Below are 22748 nucleotides of genomic sequence, written 5' to 3' on the forward strand. Positions count from 1 at the left end.
ATGATTTTGTTTCAGCTGGGAACAGCTAGGAGCTTTAGCACATGCCACAGACTTTAAATCTGTCACTCACAGCCTCATTTTTTATCTGCGTTTGTTCAATATGGCATCTAAACCGACTAACAAGCCATTTACATAGAACACATTTTTACTTTCCACTGTGCTGCTTTTCCATTGTTTCTAAACAAGCCTTCAGAACAAGGTGCTGGATACATGCTTCAGAGATTTTGGTCCATAGTGACATGATAGCATCACGCAGTTGCTACAGATTTGTCGGCTGCATGTCTATAATGTGAATCTCCTGTTCCACCACATCCCAAAGGTGCTCTATTGAGATCTGGTGACTGTGGAGTCCATTTGAGTATAGTGAACTCATTGTCATGTTCAGTAAACCAGTTTGAGATGATTTGAGCTTTGTGACATGGTGTATTATCCTGCTGGAAGTAGGCATCAGATGATGGGTACACTGTGGTCATAAAGGGATGGACATGGCAGCAACATACTCGGGTAGGCTATGGCGTATAATGATGCTTTATTGTTACTAAGAGGCCCAAAGTGTGCCAAGAAAATACTCCCCACACCAGGGATTCCCAAACACATTCCTGGAGCCTCCCCAGCACTGCACATTTTGCATGTCTCCTTTGTCTGACACACCCATTTCAGATCTTGGAGTCTCGACTAATAAGCTGATGATCTGAATCAGGTGTGTTTGATTAAGGAGACATGGAAATGTGTTTGGGAACCCCTGCCCCACACCATTACACCACCAGCAGCCTGAACTGTTGATGCAAGGTAGGATGGATCCATGCTTTTATGTGGTTCAAACCAAATTCTGACCCTACCATCTGAATGCCACAGCAGAAATCGAGACTCATCAGACCAGACAACGTTTTTCCAATCTTCAATTGTCCAATTTTGGTGAGCCGTTGCAAACAGTTCCCTGTTGGTCTTTTGCTGCTGTAGTCAATCTGCTTCAAGGTTGGACGTATTGTGCATTCAGAGAAGCTCTTCTGCAGACCTCGGTTGTAACGAGAGGTTGTTTGAGTTACTGTTGCCTTTGTATCAACTCGAACCAGTCTGGCCATTCTTCTCTGACCTCTGGCATCAACAATCATGCACTCCATACAGTAACCATTTTGCACATTCAAAGTCACTCAAATCACCTTTTCCCCATTATGATGCTCAGTTTGAACCTCAGCAGAATATCTTAACCATGTCTACATGCCTAAATTCACTGAGTTGCTGCCATGTGATATGCTGATTAGATATTTGTGTTAACCAGCAGTTGAACAGGTATACCTAATAGAGTGGCTAGTGAGTATAGATTATACACTTAAAAGGGGGTATGGATGTGCTCACTCAATAATACTAAAGGTCAAGACTGAAGAATTAACCTGACAATTAAGTATTTTGCATACCACTCCACTGGTAAATTTACAATATTGAATTCCATCATTTATGCAGCATGGCATCTACCCAATCTACTTTCTATTTAGAATTCGTGAAAGCATCTGGTGTAACTGTTTGGTACAATGAGTCTCCAGTCACTCTGCTCTAGCATGTGTCAGACTGAGATGTTCTTCTCCATCAGTTCATCATCAGTTGTAAGGCTGTGTCCATTCTGTCTCCTTTATTTATCTGAACACCACAGTGAAAGCAAATGCCACCCTGAATGGATGGGTAAGTAAGAGCCACCACTGAAAACATTCATCCACTGTCCAGGGAAACAGAAGAAGAGACTGCTTTAAAGACATTTAGGGAATGTGGTTTACAGCATTTGCCAATGCTGGCACAGCCATCAGGTAAAGACAGACCTGACATGAATCAAAAGAAATTACACCAAAAGCCTGATGCAACTTCTTGCTGAAAGAACTTTTGAAACATCATGAGATGTGTATAAATAATGTAATTTCACATTTACAGCCTCTAAATTGCATAAAAACCAGAGTATGGGCGTTGGTGAACATCTCTCACTTTTGGTCTGAAACCCAAAAGCCTTTTTCGGGCATAAAATCAAGTCCAAAGAGCAACTGTATTCTGCCAATATACTGTAGTCCTACACAGCATAGAGAACAAAAGAAGACAAGATCCTTTGAGAAATGGGAAGAAACCTGTTGAACTGTTCATTTCACGTCATACCACCAACTTTTCCCAAAATGAGTGAAGGGTTTTCCGAATAGGTTTTCCTCTGCTTCTCAAGACAGGCCGACACAAATAATGTCACGCACATGACCATAGTTGATTCGTCTAATGCAAAAATATTGGTTCTAATGTCAACACCGCAATACAGCACTGTTTGTCATAGGGACTCTCCACACCACTTAACAGAGCTGTCACCAGGAAATGTTCAAGTCAATTATTAGTGGGAAGACCATAGGACAGTACTATGCTAATGTCTGCAGATAAGTATATATTGATGCAAACCAAAAAAAAACTGCTGTGCAATCAACTTTAGTTTCATGCAGTGTCATTGTTGCAAAACACATGCAGCTGTTACGAAGATGAACTGCCCTCTCTCCCTCTTTATCTATGAGAACAAATATCTTTTATGCAATGAACATCATTTTGTGCTTGCTTTTGTTTTGATGACGCACCAACGGTGGGCACTGGCAGAGTCCTTAGAGTTCAGTTACCTGTTAACCATCCTACATTAAAGGACAAAGTGAATCTTTAAAATGTTCAGCCTGATTGAAGGAATGAGACCATTAATGATCTTTTACTCCACTTAAACTTAGTTGCTAGATTATAAGTCTAGACTTGAATGATCTTGTTCTGATTTTGCTAAAGTTGAATATCTAGACAGGTTTGATCTGTTACAGTGATTATTGACATGGAAAACTGGTATCCTATGACTGGTATCCTATGACTGCATTTCCTAAGAAGTTTGTTGGAGGTAAGACAATAAAAGCTTTATTTTTAATGCTAAAAAGCTTCATCTGGTATCATAACATGCAGTATGTGCAAAAGGAAGGAAAATTAATATTAACTTACATGCTGAATAGTGGCATACTGACCCAGTTATCTTCTGTAATGCCCATAATCTTGTTTATATTGAATGCCAATGTGAAGGCTGAAATGATCACCTGTGTGTATCTGCTTAATGCTTTCTTTATTAAAAAGTGCTCGATTTTCATAATCCTCTTAAGCACATTGCTCCTGTGAGAAACTGCCCCAAGATATCTCTAGTTTAGTCAGTTTTCTGGGCCAACCATGCAGAGAAATTCCTTTTTTAAAATTACAGTTATTAGGCCACAAGTTTTTTTTTTAGACTTTGAATACATTAGTTGATTTTTGCATGTCAGGTAATGATATGAATAATGTTCTGAAGGCTGATGGATCAGTCTTTAGATACATGAACTGGGCCATTACTGAGGTCACAATCCTGCTTTATTACCTTTATGGCCGTGAGCCCTGAGGGCCTGCCCTTACCATTTCATATAAAATACGATCCAGTGTACTATTGGTTGAGAAGGGTGATAATTATTGAGTTCATTGTAGTACTGCTAAACTCTGGAACATGGGTGTGATCAGAGGCGTATCTAGAGAGTGAGCGAATGAGAGAAACACTACATATATGCTTTCAGGCAAAATACATTATAATACATAGTAGATCTACTCAGATTCTGCAAGCTTGAACAGGAAAAATGGGAGGCTACAGTATAAAATCTACCATTTGGTGAAACTGATCACTGTAAGTTTAGATGATATTGTAAACTTATGATACTGTATGGAAAAAGAGATCTGCTAAATGCAATGTAACACTGATTTGCATTCTGGAGTAATCTAATGGAATGGACAAACAACCCTCATACTAAAAAGTTAAACAGTATTGAACTAAATCACATATGGTGATTAGACTTGAAATGGTCAATTGGCACATTATTTTCCCCTCAACATTAATATTGTGTGTACTGAACAAAACTGCACAATCAACTGTCTAAAAGGATCACTGATTAACTCAAAGATTCACATGACATGACGTCACAACAGTGTCAATATGTACTTTGTGTAGAGATGGGGAAAGAGTCAGGGAAGGTAGGTTTTAGAGAGAGAGAGGTTTTAAGAATGAAAGATGGTTATCTGTAAACTTAATTTGAGCTATTATTAACTGTGAAAACAGAACAGGAGTTTAGGAAAGGAAATATCAACTGGTAAAATAAACTTAGATTCATTAGGGGGAAAGCCAAGAAGGCCGTATGGCTATATGGGCCATGTTTATCAATTCACTTTTCTTTTATACAATTAATCATCGTTTATGACAGTTTACTGTCATAAAATCTCTTTCAAAAACGTAATCTGAACGTTCAATGTTATTATAACCTGCATACTACCTATTTGATCTTGCTTTTTTTTTGTCTTTATGACATATCTGAAAAGAAACCTGACATGTAATAAGAGCATATATTTAGTAAATATTCAATCTCCTGTAGGTAGATACGTAAATAAACATAAGCTACGTTTGTTAGATGTAAAACATATGTAAACATAGGCATCATGGCACTGCGCATGAGCGGAAGGTATAATATTTTAGTAGTACTATCGTAGTAATACAAGTAATATATATTTATAAATTATTTATTAATTTGCAGAATTAACGGAGTTATATTACTACGTGTAAAGTCAAGGTGTATCTTCCTGGCCAACTACAATGAAAATGTTCAGATTTCTTGTATCCTGGATTTCAAACATTCACTGGAATAAAACATAGGCTAATTGCATAAAATTTAAAGAAAACGGCATACAAGCTCTGTATACTCACACGAATACCCTTATATTTTTTGCGTAAAGATATAAACAATACCGATAATGATATTTTTTCTTCTAAAATCACAATGCATCGTGCTTACTGCAGCAAACTCTTCGGCTTTAGGACCCTGCAGCGGTCCGCGCAGCAGCGCAGAGACCTCACGGTGAATCACTACAGATGACGGGAGGAGCCATATGTATCCCTATCAACCCGGATTTAAAGAAGAACAGCGTTTCTAACAGTACTTTAAATAGGCCTGTTATTGTGTTTAAATTAACACAATAACACTCGTTCAGCATGACATTGAGAAGTATTTCTGTACCCTGATAAGCTGCACGCGCCAGAGGTGTGGTGGTCAGAGATGGAGCACATCAGAATGCCAAAGGTAAATGTCCAGCATCCATGATACAATGATTCCCTCTATATGCCATGTACCTCACATCTCCATGCATTGCTTCCACATGGTAAACATTAGTAATTTGAGGTTTTATTACTTGTAAATGAAAAGGATTCATTCATTGGAATCAATTAACTCAACACAGTCAGATAAATGTTCAAGGAAAAAAGTAAAGGCCTACATCTGCCCAGTTATAATTTAAAAAAAAATGACTGAAAAGCCATATTCACATTGGGAATTTTGAACATTGCTATTGTGTGTCAGTTGATTGCATATGATTTTAAACATACAGTGTCACCTCAGGCCAGAGGGATGTTCACTAATATGTGTTTATGGTATGGTACTTTATAGTGTAAACTGGACCAGGAGGCCACAAGAGAGAGAGAAAAAAAGATAAATAAGTAAATAAGATAAGTAATACATAAAAAAATAAAGTAATAAATAAATTTGATTAAAATAAATTAATAAAAATGTGATTAAAATTATTAGTTAGGTATTAATTTTTTAATAGATTAAAGTAAACTAATTAAAAGTAAACAAATAAACAATACATTTATCAGCACATTACTATAGTGAGTAGAAAAAAAATAGATTTTTAGATCTATAATAATTGGTAGTTCATAAAAGATAGATGCTTTTAAATTTTAGGATGGGGGTTCCTCACATGAGGGTGATCATATATGGGGGTACGTGGCATTGAAAACCCCTGGTCTAATTTACTTAGTTATATTTTGCAGGTTGAAAATGTCCGGTTAGTCGACAGAAGTTTGTCTCGAAGAACTCAAGTGGGCACGCTCTACCTGACAGCCACACACACTATCTTTGTTGGTAAAGGATCTGAGGACAGAAATGAGCTGTGGGTGAGTGCTTGCCATGTCAGATGTATTCTATTGCCATTGATGTTTGTGGTGTTGCATCATTGTCAAGTATTTCTGTGCTCTAAAAAATAATTTTCTTATCTTCTTATAAGTACAGTAACTGATATGGTTTGTTTGTTTTTCTCAGGTTCTGCACAGTTTAGTGTGTAATATTGTAAAGCATAAAGCATCTCAGAGTGGATACCCTTTATTAATCCACTGCAAGAACTTTCAGGTCATACAGTTTATTATTCCTCAAGAAAGCGACTGCCATGATGTTTACATTTCACTTTCACGTCTGTCTAGGCCAGGTGGGTCTCCTAGTATACATTTTATGAATATACTGTAAATGCATCCCAATTTGCATGCTTGTGCACTATTCTATTCAGTGTGATTATTGTGTTCACACTGAAAATTCTAAAAAGAAAAAGTACACTTCAAAGGCCCGGATGATGCACTTAAATGGTTAGTTCACCCAAAAATGCAATTGTCATTAATTACCTTCATTTTGTTCCAAACCCACAAGACTTTCGTTCATCTTCACAACAAAAATTAAGATATTTTTGATGAAATCCAAGAGTTTTTATTTTTTTATTTTTTTTTATCTCCCATAGAAAGCAATGAAATTACCGCATTCAAGGTCCAGAGAAGAAATAAAGCGTAAAAAGTAATAAGTGACGAGAATACTTTTTGCGCACAAAAACAAAACAAAAATAACGACTTTATTCAACAATTTCTTCTCTTCCATGTCAGTCTCCTATGTAGTGAATGCAGTGCGATGCTTCCGTGTTTTCATCTGAACGCCGGCTCAGTATTAGCCACTGCTGTTCACGTGAGCAACGTGTCTTCAATGTAAACTGCGTAGGAGAATGATAGGGTAGAGAGGAAATTCTCGAGATCCATTTTTCTTGCAGAGTTTAGTTCCAACCTTGTTCAAACACACCTGAATGAGCTAATCAATGTCTTCAGGATTACTAAAAAGCTACAGGCAGGTGAGTTTGAACAAGGTTGGAGCTAAACTCTGCCGGAAAATGGATCTCGAGGGTCAGAGTTGCCCAGCCCTGCATTACACGGTTGAGTACTTAGTGCATAGTATACTATAAGTGCATTTTGGACACAACTTGTAATTGCAATATCATTGCAGACAAATCAGCATTTGTATGTTTAATATAATGTTCAAATTATTTATAGTTCTTCAATACACTTTTCTATATTTCAGTGTACCAGGACATTTTTCTCATGTTTTTTTCCCTTGTCTTGCAGAAAAATATGAAGAGCTGTATTGTTTTTCCTTCAATCCTAATGCTGACAAAGCTGAAAGGGAGCTCTCATGGGACTTTTTAGATTTGAAGGCCGAGTACAGTCGAATGGGACTTCCAAATAAGCTATGGCATGTCACCCCCATCAACCGAGAGTACAGAGTTAGTGTATCAGCCATCAACACTATGTAAACACAATCAGTGTATTATGTAGATGTTTTTATAACTTTTCTTTTTGTGACACAGGTGTGTGATACTTACCCATCTGACTTGTTCGTGCCTAAATCCGTCACCCTCCCTGTCATCGTAGGGAGCTCTAAGTTTCGTAGCAGAGGTCGATTTCCCACGTTGTCATACTACTGCAAGGAAAATCATGTAAGTCTGCCTCCACATCTGGCACATTCTCTCTGCAGTCTTAGCATTCATCTGCCCCTTTTAATGAGGCTGTGGAGAATTTTGTCCTGTCCTTTTATATGTCCTTGCTTGCCAAATACTTTGTAATCAGATTGAGGATGCAAGTTCAAGGTTCAAGAACATAGTGTTCTTCAGACTTGAGTGCTCTTATAAATAAAGACACTCAATTTCTGAAGAGCCAAAGTTTGATTTAGTACTAAACTCCAGCTTGATATGATTTCTTTGCAAAGAAAGTGCTCAGTTTCTTTCCAACTTGCCACAAAACAAATGCAACTCACAGTCATTTAAACGTTAAACTGTAGTACATTTACCATGTCAAGTTACTAAATGTGTCATGCAGCATATTCCTGCATGATGAATTACAATATAATGGATATTTAAAAGCATGGTCAAGCCCCCTCTGCACCCTCTTGGGTTCTGCACTCTGTTAGAAGACATGCAATTTCACTGAGGTCAAATATTCCCCTTGGAGTCTTTGTGTTTTCTTTTGGACACATGAATTCAAACCACATGGAGAAGAAGCTTGTTACCTCCTCATAAGGATCATAATGGTGAGGCCCTAAGGGGTCAGTTACAGTTTAATATCCCCCCAATTCATGGTTCGTTAACTCCAAAATATGATTAGAACAGTGTCTAAAAATGTAATATTGCAAGCTCATAGTTTTGTGAGACCAGGGCCAAATTCTCATGAAATGCCCATTCCACTGAGAGGAAATTGTGATCTTCTGTTTTTTAATTTATTCATCATTTGTGAAAGGATCAGGCTGGGAATTAATCTTAGGCCGTACGATAGCTGCATTTAATGTATTAAAATATAATTTTGATTTTAAAGTTATTAAAATTAAAATGTATGTTTTTATACATTTTAAAGGTCCCATTTTTCGTGGTTTTTTTGAAGCTTTGATTGTGTTTATAGTGTGCAATATAACATGTGTTCATGTTTCGCGTGTAAAAAAACAGTATTTTTCACATAATTTACTTATCTGTATACCGCTGTTTCCACTGTCATAAAAACGGGCTGATGACTTCCTTGTTCTATGAAGTCCCTCCTTCAGAAATACGTAACGAGTTCTGATTGTGCCAGCGGTTCCTGTGTTGTGATTCGACAGCAGTTTAGCAAACCTTGCCCGGAAAGGTCACGCATCTTACCGTAACGTGGAGATGCACGCGCTCAGTGTTATTGTAAACATTAATTTTACCCTATCATTTTGAGCCGGAATCAGACCCGGTGATTGGACTGCGGGATGAAAATAACAGCGTTTCGACGACATGGCGACAAACACACTCTACAAACGCAACTCTTGTGTATTCCTGTGGGTGGAGGTTAGTCAAAAAACGGTTTTAGTGACGTCATTAAAGAAGGAAGTAGAGGGATGTAGTCCAAACTGGCCATTCGATGTAGGCGACTTCTGTTAAATAAAATATCTCGCTTGGCATTGAACTTTGAGCTTTAAAATTTTACAGATCTTATTTATACTCTAACAACAACATTACACACTAACTAAAGTTTGAAACATGGGATCACGAAGAACGGGACCTTTAATAATTAAATTAAATTATATACATTTTTGTTTTTAGCCTGGGTCCACTTTCCTCTTTTTTTTTTTTTTTTTTTTTTTATTCAAACTAAATTTATTTTATCGAGCATGAAATAATCAGACTGGGAATTACTCTGAGGCTGTAAGATAGTTACATTTAAAGATTGAAAATATAATTTTGATTTTTTTTTTTAATTATTCAAATTAAAATGTATGTTTTTATACACTTTAATAATGAAATTAATATATTTTGGCTTTTTTTTCTTTCTTTTTTTTTGAGCCTGGGTTACCTTAAATGTAGTTTTTCAAGCTAAATTTATATATTGAGCATGAAAGAATCAGACTGGGAATTACTTTAAGGTCGGACGATAGTTGCATTTTCACTAGATTGAGAATAATTTATTATAGCTTATGGAAGTCTATAAAACATATATTTTTTTTATTTTTAAATTAAATTTAAATATGTATTCATATACATGTGTGTATTTATTCTTTACTATTTTTATTGGTTCATTTAAGCCATTTTCACACTAAACACTATACCACTGGATCTTGTCCTACACAAATTTGAAGAACAAGTAGTTTTCAGTGTTTTTTCAGTCATGTCTTATCTTGCAATGAGCAAGGACCATCACTGTCGCCCCTTTAAAAAAATACCAACATAAGCAAACACCAACTCATATGATGTCTTTTATTTAGGCCACAATATGTCGCAGCAGTCAGCCTCTTTCTGGCTTCAGCGCTCGCTGCCTGGAGGACGAGCAAATGCTGCAGGCCATCATGAAGTCTAATCCTGGCAGCAGATTCATGTATGTTGTGGACACCAGACCCAAGGTCAGTATACGATGGACCGGATATCAGAATTACACATGAAAGATGCAGTGTCTGAGAATCACATGTATTTCCAGCTAAACGCAATGGCAAACCGAGCTGCGGGCAAAGGCTACGAAAATGAGGACAACTACTGCAACATTAAATTCCAGTTCATCGGCATTGAAAACATCCACGTGATGAGGAACAGTCAGCAGAATCTCATAGAGGGTATTGTCTCCATCTTATTAAGTGAGAAAATGACTTGCACCATATTAACCAGTGTGCCAGATCCAAAGATCCTTCTGTTAGACCAGCTTGAACAAGCATATAACAGCTCCCCTTCAATTTTATTGGAGATCTTAAGCGTTTTATCATCTATAATAAAGATGTTCTGCAATGAAGCCGTAGATTGTACCACAGGAGAGTTTCTTGGCAAAGCAGATAGTGTAGTAGGGGTGCTTTGAATCCATCTGGCTTTTATTCCTCGCCTATTTTTGTTTTGTTGACTTGACGATTGGGGACCCTTTTTCCCTTTATTGAGAAAAGCAGGGCGTGAGAATGATATCTTCCAGTGTTGAAGAAATAATAGCGGTACTGGGTGTGATAGCATTTTGACCCAGAAAACACTAGGGAGTCATCTGGTCGAATAATCTTATAGGCTTCCAACAGAGACTGTTTAAGATCTCATTACAGCATGCTTTATTTTTCCTAGAATGGCAGTTTCCTTGAAATAAACTTAGTGTAGTTTGGTCTCTGCCACCAAGAGTGAGCAGGTTTGTCAGTATATTGGCTTGAGCTCTCATCTGGTGCATTCTCATGGGACGTCACCAACCCTTAAATACTCTTATCACATCAACTGTTGACATATCAAAGCTTACACTGCTCACAGGGAATGTTTATGTTGGTTTGGAGAAAAAGAATCAATGCCACTTATAGAAATACAAATTTATTTGGTTGTCATAATAACTAATGAGCTATAAGGCAGAACTGTCATCAAGCCAGTTTATCAGTAGTGCGTATTTTAAGTAACATAAATAAAGAGGACACTTTTGTTAGTCACTGGCTTTCTTTGCAAAGCCAAAATAAATATTGAGCACTTTAAAGAAGAGTCTAAACTACGGATATCCAAAAATATTCCTCATATCAGTTCCCTACTGTAAATTCTCAGTAAAGCTCCTGGTTTTCATCATTGTTTTTTTCAGGATTGTATATAAAATTTACCATGCATTGTCTGGATCTTCTCAAAATGTCTGTTGTCATGGTGGCTTTTTTAGTTTCTGCACTTCGTTCTCCCTCCATGAGAGAATTTCTCTTGGGGCTTGAAAATTCAGACTGGTTGAGACACATCAAATCGATCATGGAGGCTGGAATCTTCATATCTAAGGTAAAAAATCTCTTTGAGAGTTCTTCAGCCCGTGTGTGAGCGCTCCGGTACTGATTTCATGTTCTCACGAACACGCACACAGGCCGTGGCAGAGGAAGGGGTCAGTGTCCTGGTTCATTGCTCTGATGGCTGGGATAGGACGGCTCAGGTTTGCTCTGTGGCCAGTGTGCTTTTGGACCCCTACTACAGGACCCTCAAGGGACTCATGGTAAACAGCAGCATGCTACATTATAGTGGTTTATCAACTTTTTCATTCAAGTCACTGAGTTCACAGTGTAAGAAGATGCATAACTGACAGGCTGCCCTTGAGTCTTACTCATTTAATCATACGGATTGACTCGGATTGGCTGGATCTCTGCTGGAGAGGATTCATTCAATAGCAGAGCTCAGTTTAGAGAATCATCTCTTACTTCTTAGAAATTTACCCTCATAAGGGGTCAACATCAAAAGAAACATCATACTTTCTAGCACAGATTAAGTCTGTCTGGGAATACCATCTCATTTCCTGATACACTAGCAGTAGGTCTGTGCAGATGCATAGAATGACCCATTTTCAAAGATGAAGTGCATCTTCAAATGGAATAGCAAAAATATTGCATGTTTTCAAACAGGTTTCACATGCAGTTCCTCTGCCTTTTATTGATCAGCTAAACAAGGTAGTTCAAACAAATAGATCAATGTTGTGTTAGCGCCACAGTTCTTGCACTTTTAAAAGGAAGTCAGCTTACAAATAACTTCTAGTTGTCTCTGCCTATGAAACCAGGATATAAAGAAGTATTTTAACATCGGAAATTGACATTTTACCTTTAAACTGTTCTCAAGTACACTACTACTACAAGATTTCTTTAAGTTTTTGAAAGAAGTCTCTTATGCTCACTAAGGCCGAATCAAAAATACAGTAAAAAAATTACTTAAAAATTAGAATAACTGTTTTCGATTTAATATATATATATATATATTAAAAATGTAATTTATTTCTGTCATGGCATGAATTTTCAACACCATTACTCCAGTCTTCAGTGTCACATGATCCTTCATTCTAAGGGGCTGTTTACACGACACCATTTTCAACTAAAAACGGAAAACTTTTTATGTGTTTTGGCCATTAATTTACACAGCAACGGTGTTTTGGTGGCCTGAAAGTAGGTTTCAAAGTGCACGTTTTTGAAAACGATACTATTTTCATTTCCGTGTAAACTGCAAAACCACGAATCTCTGAAAATATCTGCGTATTACGTGTTTAGTCTGTCCACCTTATTTTTCAATGCGAAGCTAATGTGTTTTCTGTGAATGTCTTCTGATTTATTAGCCGCTATAGGGAAATAAAAACTGTAAAAATAAGGTGGATAAGCATGCGTTTTTGGTGCGAGTGCACAGGTGCATAGTCTTTCTTTACAAAGTGACATCACCAACTACTTGTCTGGCATGCATAATACAGCGTTTTTAGCCGTTTTCGCAGATCCATGTGAGTTTTTGTTAACATTGTCATTGTACAAAGAAAAAACTTTTCAGTTTTTAGTTGTCGTGTAAATGTACCCTAATATGCTGATTTAACGCTCAAGAAACATTTCTTATTATTACTGTTGAAAACAGTTGTGCTGCTTAATATTTTTGTGGAAACTTAATATGGCTCAATATTCTTCAATATATAGAAAGGTCAAAAGAACAGCTTTTATTTGAAATCTTTTGTAACATAAGTGTTTACTGTCACTTCTGATCAATTTAATGTTTACTTTGATGTGTAGGTGCTGATTGAGAAAGACTGGGTTTCATTTGGACACAAGTTTTCACACAGGTTAGCCCTCATTTTAAAATTTGCACAGGTTTTCTGATGTACTAGATGAAATTGCTCAATCTAAATGTAATTTACTTAATGGCATTTCAGATGCGGCCATCTAGATGGAGAAGCCAAGGAAGTGTCCCCTGTTATGGACCAGTTCCTGGAATGTGTATGGCAGCTTATGGATCAGTTTCCCTGTTCTTTTGAGTACAATGAGAAGTTTCTAATCAGCATCCACAACCACATTTACTCCTGTCACTATGGCAACTTCATTTGTAACAGCCAGAAGGAGAGGAAAGATCTGTGGTAATTGTCCTGTGTTTAAAGACATGAATGAACAAACATTTTGTTGTCAATATTTGGGGTATTTCAGATGTTACAATTCTCTGCATGTTGTTTTTTCTGTAGCATCAAAGAGAAAACTCATTCCATATGGCCTCATTTATGGGAGAACAAGATGGACTTCATGAACCCTCTGTTCAAACCAGATCAGGGACTTCTAAGGCCCAGTACTGCCCCCTTCTGCTTCAAGTATGTCAATGTTAACAGTTTTTTTTTTGTTCTTTCCCTGTATACTGTAGGCCTATATTAGCTTTGACCTGACAATACATATTTTCTCTTTCTTTGATTCCCTTTCTCCTGCACAGTTTTTCTCTTTTGTCCTAAGCATTTATCCATTTATAAAAGTTGACACAGTAGAAATGGTTAAAAATACAGCTATTACAGGTTTGTCTTTTCTGTTTTTAGATACTGGAGAAGCTTGTATAATCGATTTGATCGTGAGTTGCACCCACGTCAGTCTGAGCTGGATTGTCTGATGGCTGTAAAAGAGGAAACACAGCAACTTGAGGAAGAACTGGCTCTCTATGAACAGGTAGAACAGCAGATAATTGCCTAATTAGTTTTTATAATTTTATTTTGAATTACAATAAAATTGCTCAAAGACCATGTTGTTTACTTAATATGCATATTCTACAAATGTGTGCCATTTTAACTTTAGTGATCAAACATTTTCCCCTTGCAGAAACTGGCTGTTCTGGATAAGGAGCGAGCAAAAACACTTTACATGCAGAAGGGTGTGTTGGACAGCAAACAGACGCTTTGGTCGTTCCCTTTAGATGCAAGCCTGGTCAATACTCCTCAGGATTACATTGGTGGCTTGATAGGTGCTGCTCCCAATGTTTTCTCCTCACAGCAAGGAGAGAAAGAAAGCCTGTTTGGAGACAAACAAAAATGCCCTGATGCTGACAATAGTGACCAGGAGTCAGGAGTGGCAGATTTCAGCTCCCATTCTTCTGGTGAAGAGTCCTTGCCAAGCGAGGACAGTGTGAAGGATCCTGACTCGGATGAGACTGGCCTCAACAGAGCATGAGCAAATGAGAAAGCTATAGCATCTACTGTATGTGATCAAGATAAGAGAGTGGGTATTTCAAATTATGCAAAGATATTGGACAATGTGGACGTGTGTCTCATGCATATGGCACTACAGAAGCATGTCTTTCTATATGAATGTGTATTACGGGTGTACGATGTAAAGAGTGATGTTTTATTCTAATATATATTTATAATTTCTCTCTAGCATGCACTCTTTCAAAACATTAAACACCTGTGTGCAATAAATGATCTCATCTTAATTTTTGCACTTTATGCAATGACTTGAATACATACATGAAACTTCTGTTTGTTATGATATTTACATCTTTAAATGTGCTTTAGAAGTAACATTTACCCATTCTTAAGGGGATCCGGTCAGTCCTTGGATCGTTTGCATAGCATACTTATAAAACCACGGTTTTTGTGCATAATGTTGTACACTTTAAACTGGGCCTGGCAGTTGTATGAAAACAAATTCACAGAAACTGAAAGAACCAAAAGAAACCAGACCAAATAAGGTATGTTGTATTAAATGAAGCAAAAAGTATAAATACTTCTTGTTACATGCTATGATATTTGCATCATGCTTTTGGTAATTTAGAAAAATAATGCAATTTAGATTTTGTTCAGTTTAGATCCATACTGCAAATTTGCTCACCTATTTTCATGTTTTAACCTCTCCCTTTGTCATAAGGTGTGTAAACAAAAATAAAGGCAACATTACAATAATTTATTTTTAATTCAGTGGTCTCAAAACAACAGATGATTGTGATTTATTCACATTTATATATACACATTACACAATTCACATTTATTCACACACATATATAATATATATATAGATATAGTGCAAGAAAACTACATAAATGTGGTTTTATATATATATATATATATATATATATTAGTGCAAGAAAACTACATTTACAAGAAACAAGATGCAAAACATGAAATTCTGAAATGGGCTATTAAGTATCTCACCATTGAAGATTCTTACAAGCAATTGATTTTTTTATAGTTCTTTAAAGAATTCAAATTTTTTTTTTTTTTTTTTTAAGGTATTTCTTTGAAAATGTTCATTTATAAATGTCAAAAAACCCCACAAGGAGTTCAAAGGTCACGCGTCGTCATGTCGTGACGTCACGCTGAAGCGCTGTGATGTAGTTTCAGAGGTGGCAGCTGGCTGTTGATATCGGTGTTAGCCCAATAAAACTATATAAAAGTAAATAGCAAGGTCCCAGTCCTTTCTAAACAAGGTGATTGTGTATTACTGAAGCAGTATACGCTTTAAGTGTAACTACCTTGTTTGAGGAAAGGTAAGTCCTGACAGAAAAAGTGAACTTTGATCATAATAACAGGACAAACTTTTGTGGTTAGGCTAATAGCTAACATGCTAGCCACATACAAATAAACACTCACCCCGACAGCAAACAGCATCATTCACATCTTACAAGAAGATTATTAACACAAACCTCCAAAAGCTGACTGTAGACATGACTTCAGGACGTTTGCGGGGTTGTTTAGCTGTTTAGCAGATGTTGTGCTAGCTGGTGCTGCTAACCTGTCAACTTAACAACAACAACTGATTTAATAGCTTAAGGACATATAAAGCAACGGAAAATTAGTTATAAAGGCACTTTAATGTACGTGTATGTACAAAAAGCATTTTCTGGCACACGACCAATCTTCCTACTTTTTTGTTAGCATATTGAAGTGAATACTGCTCCTGTTAGCTTGCGACCGTTTTGACTCATCTGGCACTTGTTGTAATGTTTAGTCACATTACAACAGTTTTTTTTGTGCGTTATATGAGTATGTCTGAATCATTATCCTTTCAGTGTTGTCATTATGCAAGAATAGTAGATGAGTAGTCATGTGTACTTAGTAGATTCTAAAATGAAGCATATGAAGTATTGCATAAAGTCTCTCTCTGTTTATTTTCCTCATAATACTGGTGGGGATGATAAGGATACACTCATCTAACATCTAGTTTGAAGTCAGTAAACACATGACTAATGATTTACCAGCCAGGGCATGTCAGAAGAATTATCCCCAATCCGTAGACATGTACAGTGGACATAAATTTGAAAATATAGACAGACCTGAAGAAGAAAATACAATTAGGTACAAGTAAAGGGAACATTATGGTCATGCTTTGATTACAACATGCTCATTTTTAATTGGACAGGAGAGCTTTGTATGGTGATGTTGTATATATTTGGCATTTAACATAGTTCAAATGCTAGAAAATAAGTTTTTTTTTTTTTTTTTGCACATTTGTTTTCAATAGCACATTTTAATTGACTCAAGTTACCCTATGTCTATACTGTGTGTAGCTGCATATTGCTTATTTTGTCCATTGCCTTCTTGTTTATAGTGTAGTGACAATAAAGTGATTTGATATAAATTGTCCTGATTGTAGTGTGATTTTATTTTATTTTTTTCTCTCTCTTCCAGGTAAAAAGAGGGAACAAGCGACTATAATTTCATGAGAATATCCCCTGGGGAGTGTTTTTTTGGTTTTGATGCCGTGCACCTGAGAGTGACACTATGCCCGCAGCCACTGTGGATCATAGCCAAAAAATATGTGAGGTTTGGGCCAGCAACCTCGAGGAGGAAATGAAGAGGATCCGACAGGTGACTCGAAAATTCAGCTATGTTGCAATGGTGAGTTTGAAGCATTAATGTTGTATTCAAATCAATACAGTTTCATTTTTCAGATGTGATCTAGGACTGACTGTCTACCCTGTCAGTTTGCAAGTTATGAAATTAGATCCATATGTTGAGACAGTGCAGTTAATATCCGGTATGTCTACATCAGTTTCCATAGTAATGACTTGAGTGTCAGCCTCATGGCAAGAGACATACGAGAGTTCCTGTCATTGTGGAAAGAGAGGATGCACTGTAAAGTGGCAACCTGCAATTGTTACTTTAAAGAGCTGTTTTTTTTATAGAAGCTTGTTTCCGCCATGCAATAAATAAAACATTTAAAAGATAATTGTGACTTTTTATCTCACAATTCTGTCTCTCACAATTACTAGTTATAAGTCAGAATTGCAAGATGTAAACCAATTTTAATTTTGACAGCAAATTTTGATTTAGTTTTAGTCTTTTGACTAAAATGTCATTTAATTTTAGTCATAGGAAATTTTTTTAGTCTAGTTTTAGTTGACTAAATATCATAAGATTTTAGTTGACTAAATCTACAGTAGATTTACAGACTAAATCTTCAATTGTAATGCATTAAATATGCATTTCTCTAACAATACACAGATCCACTGATATACAGCTGATATACTCTCTAAACTGTTTGTTCACTTAAGATAACCAACTGTACTTTACTTGCCAAAGCGGACGGTTTTTGACCGTTAAAGTGCAAAAACACACAAAAGAGCTAATTTCAGTACTTGTCAGGGATTGACACACTTATCATTGAGGTACAATTATAGTTTTTGTTTAAAATTTTGATTAGATTTGATTTTTAGTTTTTCTGCTTTCATTGTAATTTTAGTTAAAAGTTTTAGTAATTTTTTTGTTAATGTCTTTTAGTTTTTGCTTTTAAATGTCTATATAGTTTTTTATTTCTGTTTTAGTTATTTTAGTACATCAGGTTAAGCTAAAGCTTGGAAACTAGATGAAATAAAATAAGTTTACATTTTTTTAAATATTTATTTTGTTTCAGTTAATGTTTATTTCAAGTAATGAAGATTGTTTTATGGTTTTAGGTTTAGTTAACTATAATAACACTTATATCTGTAAAATATATGGAATAATGTGTCAAATACTGTTCTTAGTCTTTCCTTCCTGTGACAGAAGATTCAGTAGTTTACTATGAATTAAATAGAAAAAATTAGAGTAGATTTTAGTCATACTTTGTCATTCAAAACACATTTTTATTTAGTCGTCTCATTTTCATCTTTGAAAAAATGTCGTTGACATGAAAATTATGACACAAATTATTAATCAACGAAATTAACACTGATGTAAACTCGCAATCCTGACTTTTTTTTCTAGCAATTGTGTTTATGTCTCACAATTGTGAGAAAAAAAGTGATAATTGTGAGATAAATAGTTTTTATGATAAAGACTTTTTTTTAAAGAAGCTTTTAAAATAAAGACTTTTTTCTTGCAAAGTGATATCTCACAATTACCTTTTTTTATTTTATTTTTTTCAGTGGCGAAAAAAAGCTTTCATAGTTTTTTACTTGATTAAACCAATAAAAATCTATTTTCTTGGTATAGGTTGATTCAGCAATATTAGGTAATATTTTTGACTTGAACAAAACCAGTTATTTTAGAAGTTATAATTTTTAGATTACCTTTTTTCGGTGTTGCAAAAATTAACTCACATTTTAACTCATGAGGCACATCAGACAACAAATTCGCTCGTTAATTCTTTGATTATTAAATACACAATGAATTACATGAGCAACATGACTGAATTCAGATAAAGCTGCTCTTTATGAATAACATTAGTCACATTGCATCATAAATGATACAAAAATAAATTAATTAGGGATGCACTGATATGAACATTTTGGCCGATAACGATAACTGATAATTCTTATCAGATAACGGATATATTGGCTGATAAATCTAAATCCAAATTTTTATGTTCTCATTTTAATATTATGTAGCCTATATGACAGACTTGCATTGTACGTTGCCCTTGACTGTATTTTCCTTTTAGAAGTGATTTCAATCATATTTCAAGCAATTCAGAACCATCATGGTGGACAGTTTCACATCTGAAGTGTCTCAGCTGAAGGAAATAATCCATTATTTATTGTCCGATACCGATATGTGGTGATATGTATATATCGTGCATCCCTAAAATTAATTTGAAATCCGATCTGACCATTCCAGGGTTGTTATTATTAACAAAAATTAAAACTATTTTTGGTAATTGAAAAAAGTTGAAGTAAAATAAAATATAGATATTAGGTGAAAAATTTAAACTTTGACCTTAAACTTAAAAAAAAACGAAGTAATAAAATGTAAAAAAAAAAAAAAAAAAAAAAAAAAAATATATATATATATATATATATATATATATATATATATATATATATATATATATATATATAAAGATTTTTAGTCTGTCATATTTTCTGGCCTTTTTTTGTTGTTGTTTTGATCACGTACTATAAATATACAAGTAACCATAATACTCATAATGCATTTTGTTGCATTTGTAGGACACAGAGTTTCCAGGTGTCGTTGCAAGACCAATCGGAGAATTTAGAAGCAATGCAGATTACCAGTACCAGCTGTTGCGGTGTAATGTTGACTTGTTGAAGATCATCCAGCTTGGCCTTACATTTATGAACGAAGAGGGCAAATACCCACCAGGAACGTCAACATGGCAGTTCAACTTCAAATTTAACCTCACGTAAGCATTGCACTTTGTAGTTAAAGAGGAATGGCACTCATTTTTAACAACAAAGCATCAATCCATGATCCTTGTTTTATGTGCATGTTGAAGACATAACAAGATGACTTTTCTCATCTTCAGGTGTAACCATAGCCATCAGTGTGATTCTTTATGAAAGCTGGACATACTGTCTTTTGCAGGGAAGACATGTATGCACAGGATTCCATTGAGCTGCTCACTTCGTCAGGTATCCAGTTTAAGAAGCATGAGGAGGAGGGTATTGAGACACTGTACTTTGCTGAGCTGCTTATGACCTCAGGTGTGGTGCTTTGTGAGGGGGTCAAGTGGCTCTCATTCCATAGGTAATCTTACAGTAATATTCACATACTGAAATCAATACAGTGTTTCAGTGGAGATTCAAGCCACAAAAAAAAAAGCTTCAAATGTGCAGTAATGTCCAAAAGTGTGTCTAAATCTTCATGAACTAAACTTCCTTTATTTTCAAGCTAATTGTTGTGTCTCTTCCAAACAGTGGCTATGACTTTGGGTACCTGATTAAAATTTTGTCCAACTCGAAATTGCCAGAGGAAGAGGTTGACTTCTTCGAGATCCTTCGTTTATTTTTTCCCATCATTTATGATGTGAAATACCTCATGAAGAGCTGTAAGAACTTGAAGGTATTTTAGCGTTTGGAAATTTGCACGAGGATGCTGCCATTAGAAATACGGTGGCTACAAAGTATTCATGACCGTGGACGTGTTTTACAGCATTGAATCTGTTTTCATTTTTTGTTTGTTTTTCTTCTTTGTGTGTGTGTCCAACATTATTTTTTGACTTTGACATGTTTTTGTTGATCAATACATAAAGCCAAATCAAATTTTCTGTGGTTCAATGTTATTGTAAAACAATAAAACCTGAAAACTGGGGGTGAATGCGTATATAGCCATTGCAGATGTCTTATTTCATGATTTTGAGTCATCACTGTAGCATTTGCCTTGAAGTATACCACGGGATACTTTCATTTGTAGCAGTGCGTGCGAATAGAAGGAATCTGTGTCTGATTTCCATCATGTGATGCGCAGGGCGGTCTGCAGGAGGTGGCAGAGCAGCTTGAGCTGGAGAGAATTGGTCCTCAGCATCAGGCAGGGTCTGACTCACTCCTCACAGGAATGGCTTTCTTCAAGATGAGAGAGGTGGGCCTTCATCTACACACAAAATATGAAACCGAATCCAGCATTTGTACTGACTGTAACATCATTGTCTTTGCAGATGTTTTTTGAGGATCACATCGATGATGCCAAGTATTGCGGTCACTTGTATGGACTGGGTTCAGGCTCATCCTATGTCCAGAACGGCACCGGAAATGCCTACGAGGAGGAGGCCAACAAGCAGCAGTCATGACACAAGAATCCCTCACCATAAAGAACCTCATATACAGGGCTCAAAACATGGGTTTTTAGTTGTTCTTGTTTTGTTTTCCATGAGAGATTTCATAGTAATTTGCACTTTAAAGCTCCCATCCAACAGAGAAAAAAAAAACTTCTTCCGTTTGTTGCCTTCTCTGGGTTAAATCTTTTCACACAATGTTCATCTTTATGGTTAAAGAAGAGGAACCATTTGGTGTTTTAGTTTTTTCCCCCCCACAGCTCAGCCTTAATATTAAGCTACTTTTTATGTTCTTTTTTATCGTTAATTTATTGCATTCTTTTCTTCTCGTGTACTGTTGCGTAGTTCATTGTCTAATTTAGCGAGTACACCAGTCACCTACGTGAACTGTCGTTCCCTGATTACAGGAGTACTGATTTCTCACACTTCGCAGTAGCTTTAGACAGATGGAGGATCTCACAGACACACAGGTAAATACAGGCACTTAATTGTAAAGCGAAGACTCGCACTGATTTTACTCTTTATGTTGGGTTAGCACAGATTTTACCACACAAGTAAATTAAGAGTGATGATGTAACTGCCACTATTTAAGTGAACTGAGGTCACCTCATACTTCTGCATCAAAATTGTCTTTCCTTTTTCATTTTTAAAAGAAATGTAAAGGTTTTGTAGTATTTTAGTAGCAAAAAGTTCAAAGCCTTTTATTCATTTAAGAAATAATGACTCTTAAAGGAAATCTTAACCAACTCAAGTACTCGGTATCAGTGGAATTAGTTTTACTTGTAGTGCTGGTTTTTTGAATGGTGCACATTTTGTGCTGTTTGGGTTTTTCTCCTGATTTTCCTTTCTCTTTTTTTTTTTTTTTGGATTGTATTACTTTACAATTCTGTGTTGCCTAGATCTGCTGCATGTACTGAAAGATATTGGAATAAATGCTGTGTTAACTAATCTGAGCTTTTATAGACATGTGAATCGCGTGAATCGCATGAACACAGCTTTTTTTTTTTCTTTTGAATGTCTGATTTGGTGAATAATTTTGGTAGCTCTTAACCTCCCTCCTCCCGTTTGTCTATCATCTTGATGTGTACAGTATCCACGTTGGTATTATGCAATATAGAGTGACTGTTTTTAGAGCTTTTGGAAAATAAAAGCCAGATTTTTCTAACATTTCTAACTGAAGTCTGTTCAGACGTATGCTGTATTAAGGTTTGATTACGTTGTTCTTAAAGGACAGTTAACACACGTTAAAAATACTGGGTTCAAAACAACCCAAGTTGGGTTGAAAATGGACAAACCCAGCGATTGGGTTAAATGTTAAATGCTGGGTAATTTTATTTAACTCAACTATTGTTTGAGAATTACTGTATTGCTTGTGTAAAATGAACCCAAAGTATGTTGGAAATTAACATTTATTAATATGTTAAATGTAAA

At 35.9% G+C, this 22748-nt stretch overlaps 2 protein-coding genes and 1 long non-coding RNA gene across 4 annotated transcripts; 2 read left to right on the top strand and 1 right to left on the bottom strand.

Annotated features, from left to right (window-relative positions):
- Positions 1 to 535: 535 nt before the first annotated feature.
- On the top strand, positions 536 to 15316 carry mtmr7a (myotubularin related protein 7a). Its single transcript, XM_048177098.1, has 14 exons — positions 536 to 5129; positions 5879 to 6001; positions 6147 to 6309; positions 7262 to 7419; positions 7504 to 7632; positions 9909 to 10043; positions 10118 to 10250; positions 11297 to 11406; positions 11489 to 11614; positions 13152 to 13201; positions 13292 to 13492; positions 13595 to 13717; positions 13934 to 14060; positions 14211 to 15316. The coding sequence occupies exons 1-14, from the start codon at positions 5106 to 5108 to the stop codon at positions 14556 to 14558; spliced, it is 1950 nt and encodes a 649-aa protein (XP_048033055.1). The 5' UTR covers positions 536 to 5105; the 3' UTR covers positions 14559 to 15316.
- On the bottom strand, positions 14085 to 16378 carry LOC125259466. The gene is made up of 2 exons (XR_007182819.1): positions 16030 to 16378; positions 14085 to 14399 (listed from the first exon to the last, which is right to left on the bottom strand). It is a non-coding gene; the product is annotated as an uncharacterized LOC125259466 (long non-coding RNA).
- On the top strand, positions 15689 to 22482 carry cnot7 (CCR4-NOT transcription complex, subunit 7). 2 transcript variants are annotated; one of them, XM_048177101.1, is made up of 7 exons: positions 15689 to 15873; positions 17015 to 17224; positions 19756 to 19949; positions 20132 to 20293; positions 20464 to 20608; positions 21014 to 21124; positions 21201 to 22482. In XM_048177101.1, the coding sequence occupies exons 2-7, from the start codon at positions 17108 to 17110 to the stop codon at positions 21330 to 21332; spliced, it is 861 nt and encodes a 286-aa protein (XP_048033058.1). In that variant the 5' UTR covers positions 15689 to 15873; positions 17015 to 17107; the 3' UTR covers positions 21333 to 22482. The 2 variants fall into 2 exon arrangements, with proteins under 2 accessions (XP_048033058.1, XP_048033059.1); XM_048177102.1 differs by lacking the exons at positions 15689 to 15873; positions 17015 to 17224 and having other exon boundaries at positions 19808 to 19949; positions 20073 to 20293.
- Positions 22483 to 22748: the final 266 nt, after the last annotated feature.

The sequence above is a fragment of the Megalobrama amblycephala genome, linkage group LG23 (genome assembly GCF_018812025.1).
Source record: "Megalobrama amblycephala isolate DHTTF-2021 linkage group LG23, ASM1881202v1, whole genome shotgun sequence".
In the NCBI taxonomy this organism is placed as follows: Eukaryota; Metazoa; Chordata; class Actinopteri; order Cypriniformes; family Xenocyprididae; genus Megalobrama; species Megalobrama amblycephala.